At 35.9% G+C, this 7,652-nt stretch overlaps 1 protein-coding gene across 2 annotated transcripts in view; it reads right to left on the reverse strand.

The window, feature by feature from the left end:
• Positions 1–208: 208 nt before the first annotated feature.
• APOH (apolipoprotein H) overlaps positions 209–7,652 on the reverse strand; it is a 28,373-nt gene continuing 20,929 nt past the window's right edge. Inside the window, exons 6-8 of one of the 2 annotated variants that reach the window (XM_069076598.1) lie at positions 6,474–6,653; positions 4,118–4,315; positions 209–335 (exon numbers count right to left, since the gene is read on the reverse strand). In XM_069076598.1, coding sequence (XP_068932699.1) covers positions 280–335; positions 4,118–4,315; positions 6,474–6,653 — 434 coding nt within the window. In that variant the 3' untranslated portion in view covers positions 209–279. The remainder of the gene's footprint in view (positions 336–4,117; positions 4,316–6,473; positions 6,654–7,652) is intronic. The other variant, XM_069076599.1, reaches the window with a different exon arrangement.

Genomic DNA, 7,652 nt, shown 5'->3' on the forward strand with positions numbered 1-7,652 from the left:
ATTATCTGTGGTTCTGAGGGCAAATTTTTGTGAAGTGATGGAATGGTGTTGAGGAATTGATGTGAACTGACAAAATGTTTCCACTGTCTACTTTATCACTGTGAAAATGATGGTGTTCCAGATGTTTGTTACTTAGCTATGAGAATGAAATTGAGTAAGCCATGAGAAAGAAAAGTCTTAGAAGAGCTGAAAGAACACAACAGAGAACTTAGGTTTCCTCTATCTTTGATTTTAAGAGATACAAATGTTTCATACTGAATTTTGAATTTTTAAACAACTTTAGCATGGTTCTTTGTCTGATGCATCTGTTTTCCAGAAAGCCCAAGAGCTGTGTTCTGTTGAAAGAAAAAAAGAAAAGGTGATCACCCCAAGGACATACAGTTCTTTTTTTTTTTTGAGGGCAATTGGGGTTAAGTAACTTGCCCAAGGTCACATGGCTAGTTTGTGTGTGTGTGTGTGTGTGTGTGTATGTTGTGTCTGAGGCCGGATCCAGACTCAGGTCCTTCTGACTCTGGGGCCAGCTCTCTACTCACTGTACCACCTAGTTACCCTGGATGTCCAGTTCTTAAGGGAGTTTGCTAATTAAATAAAAATTCAATACATATATACAAACACATTAAATATATAGCTACGTATTTTTAACTTATATAAAATGATTTTGATACGTTAATGAAGCTCTTTTATTTGAAGTTTAAGTTAAGAGACAAAAAATGTTGCAAATGGTTCTATAGTTTCAGGATAAAAAAATAAGAGGATCTAGATAACTGTGAGAGCTAGGGCTTACACAAACACACATATACACACACAGTGTCCCAAAATTCTTAGCGCAGCTATAGCTTGCCCTAAGACTTTTGGGATACCATGTATATATGCATATGTGTGTCAATATATGCATATACAAACTTATGTGCATAAACAAATGTATATCTATATATACAAATTTATACCTTTTTAGACCTATAATTTTATCAGTGTGAAGAAATCCAAATGTAAAACTTCATCCATTAATGTGGATTCAATATTCTTCCATAATTTAGTGTCTTAAAGGGTTGTCAGGGGGTCTGAGAGATGTCCATGGTCACACAGGGTGAATATAAAAGAAATAAGACTGTAACTTATGTATTGCTAACTCCAAGGGCAGTCCACAATCCAATACAATATATTGTCTCTTATATAGATAGAACTTCCACTACATAATCATTACCATAACAAATATAACATCTGTCCAAGGGCTATATTAAAAGTCTGAAAAAATGGCATCTGTTTCTGTGCCATGCTATGTAATCTATGGATTATTTTGATTTTCTGTCCAATTCTTATTTTCTTTCTCCTGATTTCTATTTGGCCATCACTCTTAGAAACAACACAGACCTCTCCAGAGATGCCATATTATATGGTGAATAGTACTAATTTATTCCAAGTTAAGCTCTAGATAGCTTGTTTGTTAGTATGATGCTGGAGCTAGCTCTCCCTAGCTCAAGGGAGCTGACTGTTAAATTTCCATTGTGAATCAGCAAAAGCTACAAAGCAGGACTTTGATTTATTGTTTTGTTCATTGTCTAGCTTTAAGAAAGTAATGGAGAAAATGCTAATAATGCAAGTTAAAGTTAAAAGTGTGGCGTGCATATGTTTTTCCCCCCAGAGAGCTGATTGCCAAATATTTGCCAGCATACTCATGTTATATCTTTCGAGAAGAAAACTAAGAAGGGCAGCTTGGTGGCACAGTGAATAGAACACTGGCCCTGGTGTCAGATGGGCCTGAGTTCAAATCTGATCCCAGACACTTGACAAACTTATTAGCTATGTGACCTTGGGCAAGTCACTTAACCCTGATTGCCTTGCTTTTTCTCCCCCCAAAAAACCCCCAAAACATTTTTTAAAAATGACTTCTTCAGTACAACATGGGGGAGATGTGACTACAGCAAATCAGAAAAAGTTCTGAGAGTTTTAGTGCAATGCAAACTCAAAATTAATTAATAGGATAACATGGCAGTAAAAATGCAAATGTGATGTATATTTTTTTCTGGATCTGTAATTCATTTGTGAAGGGCATTTCCTCAGCAAATGGAAAGGTTGAATGACTTTCAGGGCAGGGAAGAGGTAGAGAGGTTTCATATGGTCAGTATTCATTAGAGGCAAACTTTGAAGGCATCTCCTAATTGAAGGTCAACTCTCTCAACTGCTACCCCAAGCTATGAATTTAGCCCACATTAAAAGAATCACTGTGGGGGCAGCTAGGTGGCGTAGTGAATGGAGCACTGGCCCGGGAGTCAAGAGGACTTGAGTTCAAATCCAAACTCAGAAACTTTACACTTACTAGCTATGTGACCTTGGTCGAGTCACTTAACACCATTTGCCCCTCCGAAAAGCAAAAAAAAAAAAAAAGAATCACTGTGTCTGGGACTAAGAAATGATAGTCCCCCTATACTTTACTCTAGTTAGGTCACATCTGATCTATGGCACTCAGTTCTAGGTGCCACCTTTCAGGAAAGATATTTATTTAAAAGTTAGAAAGCTTCCAGAGGAAGACAAGGATGGTGAAGGGATATGTGAGGTTTGATTGAAGGAAACAAGGATGTTGAATCTAAAGAACAGAAGATGTAAGGGGTGCACAAGAGTCTGGATGGAAAGATTAAACTTATGTTTGTTCCTATGGAAGAAACTGGGAGCTTTGAGTAGAAGTTACAAAAAGCAAATTTAAGCTTGACAAGAAGAAAAACTTTCTAACAGAGCCATCTAGGAGTAAAATGAGTTGCCTTGGGAGGAGATGGGTTCACCCTCACTGGAGAACTTCAAAAGGAGTTGATCACTTGTTGAGTACTTTGGAAGGGATCCTTTTTCAGATATGAGTTGGACTGGATGGCCTTCCAACTCTGAGATCCTATGATTCTCCCTCTTTGAAATAGCAAGCATGGGCTAACAGGAGAGGTACATCTAAGTGGAATTTGTTTTGTCCTTTCCCAAATAGACAAGAGCAGCAGAGATAAGAACTAGGAAGCATTTTTTTCCTGTCCAACTATTTCTCATCCCCTTCTCAGCTCCTTCTTCCTGTCTTTCTACAAACCCAGTGGCATACCAGAAAACTCTTAAACAACTAACTCTTTAAGAAATCTATATGTCTGACACACCTTTAAGTTTAATATGCATTATTAACATTTTCTCCATTATTTTCTTAAGTCTAGAAAATCAACAAAACAACAAATCAAGCCTTGATTTGTAACATATGCCAATTTCTGAGATGTAAATGCTCACATTCAAAATTTAACAATGAGCTTTGACTCCAACATTCTCCTGTCCAAAAGCCTACATCTGCTTCCACAGACAGACACATTACATCCACTTTCTCAGAATTTGAGTAAAGAACTGTTAACATCCAAAGTGTACTTTCACTCCTATAGGAAGATACAAAATGCTATGCCTAAAACAGTTTCTTATTCCTTGGGACAGACCCACAAAACTGGATATTTCAAGTGTAAAAAAGATATCTCCTTGACTTTAAAAGTCATTCCCATTTTCCTTCTCTCTCCTCTTTCTTGCATGCCAAGCATGCATTTGCGTGCATATGCACACACATACATATACATACACACATACACACACATACAAATATACATCTTTTGTAAAAGTCTTTTTATTGAACCTTTTAAAGAATTACAGAAAGGAGAAATAATAGAAGATGAGGCTTTCAATTGACTTTGCTACTGATTCTAGTATAATTCCAATTAAAGGGATCTTTGAGTTAGACTTTTAGAGGTAAAAGGTATTTTAGAGATCATCTTGGCCCAATCTGTTGCTTAGAAATTGGTGGTGGAAACCTCAGTGATAAGCAGATGTTTCTGAAGATGAATATGCCTTACTCTAGGCCTCACTTACTTGCATCATACCCCACCATCACCACCACAAACTCACTCCCTTACCCCAAACACTGGGTTAGAGTGGAAATAAGAAGAGAGGGGTGAAATTATTCAAGAATTATTCACTGTGAAATGTGATATACCATTAAGAGTACATAACAAAGAAATAGAGTTATCACTAACATTCTACAGTCAGGAACAAGAGGAAATTAACAGTGAGTAATTTGTGATTTCTTCCTTAAAACTTAAGCTTTTGCACTTACCTTTGAAGCACTTGGGAATTTCAATATTCCCATTTAAGCACTGAGCATCCTCAGTGTAACTGCATTTCCTTTCTTTATTTTTACAGAAGAAACTAATGATTTCACCATGCAGAATTCCATTCTTAAATTTATCTTGGATGTTCACCTTTTCTCCTTTGTATAGCACAACAGCTTTTTTAACAGGAATTTTACAAGATGCTAGAGGAAATAAGATTTGTGAATTAAAGTCAAATTAAAGAATTTTTGGTGAATATATCCCTTGGGGAGGGTGTAGTTTATGAGTGAGTCCATGAAGTGAATTGGAGAAAGTACTGAATACTATGTCACCGAGAATTTACATGGTAAAATTCTTATTATTTTCCTCCAATCAATTCAACTTCCAAGAAGGCATGGTGCAAAGCACCAGAGATTGAAATGGACACAGTATCTGACTTCAAAGAGCTTATTTACATTCTAGTAGGAAGATAAGACATGTACTATATAACATAAGTTAGAATATGTTTAATATATAATAAAATACTCAAATGGATCTGCTATTCATCTATTTGAAAGATCCTTCCAGTGATTTAGATTGCAACTTATAAATGCCTGTTTATTCTGTGAAAATCTTGTCCAATTCCTCCCCTAAGTTCACCACAGAAGGTTTACCCAAAGTGCTGGAGGCCTTTCTTCATTTCTTTTGACAAGATGAAGGTAATGTTAGAATACTCTGGCTTACCACTTGTACTCCTTTGTTGAAACCATATGACCAACTCATCTTCTCTTCCCATCATGTAGTTCCTATGGTTTTGTTTATTAAAAATGCCAAGATTGCTATGATTCCAATCAGTACATATATTAACTGATCATTTGACAAAAATTTCACATTTAGAGTGGAAACAATTAAATTAAAATTTATTTTGTTGTTATTCAGTCATTCCAAGTGGTGTCCGACTCTCCATGACCCCATCTAGGGGTTTTCTTGGCAAAGATACTAGAGTGGTTTGTAATTTCTTTCTCCAGTTCATTTTACAGATAAGAAAACTGAGGTAAACAAAATTAAGTGACTTGCTCAGGGTCACCCAACCAGTAAGTGTCTGAGGAATTCAGATTTGAACTCAGGAAGATGAATCTTCTTGACTCCAGGCTTGACATTCTATTCACTGCACTGTCTAGCTACCTCTGTACCATAGTACATATAACTAAAGATGAACCTATTGAAAAAGTTATGTGACCTCTGTGGGAAATTCTTCCTAACTCTCAGTTTATCACCAATATTTTCAGGATGGTGAAAGATCTCAAGTTCATGCTATATACGGATTAATAAAAGGAAATGAGGATAGTTAACATGGAGGAAAGACTTTCAGGGCATATGATAACTGTATTCAAGTATAAAAGAAAGTCACATAGAAAAAGGAATCAAAATTATTGACCCCAAGGAAGAAACTAGAAAATTCCCCTCTCTCTTTTCATTAAATAGGTATAGACTATGGGTATAGAACATATGAGACATGGGCATTATGGGAGTAGGCTTTGTGTAATTATTATTCTTTGTTACAAGAAAAGGCTCAATAAGGGAAGAGAAGGTGAATGAGGGGAATATCTGGAATGACGGTGATATAAAAATAAACCATATATAGGGGAGGCCAGGTAGCAAAGCGAGTAAGAGCACCGGCTGCAGTGTCGAGATGATCTGGGGATCAAATCCAGGCTCAGATACTTAGCACCACACTCAGAAATAACTGGCCATGTAACCTTGACCAAGTTACTTAACCCCGATTGCTTTAAAAAAAAAAAATTAAATAAACCATATATTAAAAAAAATAAGGATTAGTCTTGTTCTGCTTGTCCTAAGAGGAAAGACCTAGTAACAATGGGTAGGAATTGAAAGAGGCAAGTTTAGGTTTGATATAAGGAAATACTTTTTTTTGAGGGGGGAAGGCAAGGCAATTGGGATTAAGTGACTTGCCCAAGGTCACACAACTAGTTAAATATCAAGTGTCTCAGGTCAGATTTGAACTCAGGTCCTCCTGACTTCAGGGCCAGTGTTCTATTCACTACAACACCTAGCTGCCCCTGAAATACTTTTTTTTCCAAGCAAGCTGTAGAAAAGTTTCTTGTTCAATTATGGGTTGAACGTGTTGGGTTCTGAGATTCCTACCAACCCTGAGTTTTTATTATTCTGTGTTTATGCTACCAAGTCTAATCCCAAACAAATTTCCTACTTATCAGGCCATCTTATGCACATATGAAATATGAATACTTTTGTTCAGGATAGTAACTTCAATGGTATGACTATGGTCATAGCACTAAGAATGTGACATGTTCCTTCAGGTAAATTCAAGGAATTTCCATAATGCAAAATATATTTCCATACCTTTGCATGTTGGTGATGCAGACCAGGTTCCAAATTTTTCACATTCTACTTCTTCTGGTCCATCTAGGATATATGTCTCATGGCAGCCATAAGTGGCTTTATCTTTATAATAAAGTGCATGATTTGCAGGATAGTTTACAAATCCGTTGTCTGGTCTTGTTGGAAATGGACATTTTACTTCTGAAAACACATACACAGAAATATTTGTCAAAAAAAAAGAAATAATAATGCAATTGTGACTTATAATAGATGGTCAGTATCAAGAGTTTTAAATTTTAATTCTTTACCATACCCAGCATTGTGCTGGCAAATGTTTAACATTCAGCTCTCTGAGGGAAAAAAAAATTTAAGCATAGTACACTTTTAAGTTTAATCTGCATTGTCACATGTTTACATCACTTCCTTACGGCTAGCAAATTAACAGACCAATAAATGAAGCCCTGATTTAGCATTTGCTGACTTCTGAAGTGTGAATTCTCACATTAGAAATTTAACAATTGACTCTCATGAGCCAGTATGAACTGATTACAGCATTCTGCTGGCCACACAACTTTGTTGGGTATTCCTAAAAAAGTCATTTAATTTCTTAGTGCCTCAGTTTGCCTGTTTGAAAAGCAAAAATAACTTATTTTCTTTCCTCTTCAAGGGCCTCTAGTGATTTTGTTTTAAAAACATTTAAAAATATGTGATAATTAATTATTATCAACTGTCAAACCAGTTGGACTTTGATATAATAAAAAGGTATTTATTACAAATTACATATAGCTCTTAGCAATCTTTGTGGCACTTTTATTTTCAAAAGAAGAAAATCACATCCTGCCTCTCTTGAATATAAAAATAAAAAATAAAATAGATCTATACATATCCTCCCAATCCTACCCACAACATCATTATTTAGTTTAGAAATAACAGAATAAGATATTGCTGGTGTTCTCATTCTATGTAGCAATCCTGCAGCAAAATACATAGGCAAAGAACTTTTTGTGCTTTGATTCCATCAAGATCAGCTTTCAGCAACACCTGATATACATTTAGCCAATGAGTTTTACTCACTGACTTGATTGGCCTTGGTTCTTATAAATACAGATACCTTATACCTATTTTTGCTCTGGAGTTATTAGATGATTTGGTTTGTGTGTGTGTGTGTGTGTGTGTGTGTGTGTGTGTGTGTGTGTGTGT

This window comes from Petaurus breviceps, unplaced genomic scaffold, assembly GCF_028583685.1.
Source record: "Petaurus breviceps papuanus isolate PSGF00001 unplaced genomic scaffold, PetGlider_PUasm1.0 90925, whole genome shotgun sequence".
Classification (NCBI taxonomy): domain Eukaryota; kingdom Metazoa; phylum Chordata; class Mammalia; order Diprotodontia; family Petauridae; genus Petaurus; species Petaurus breviceps.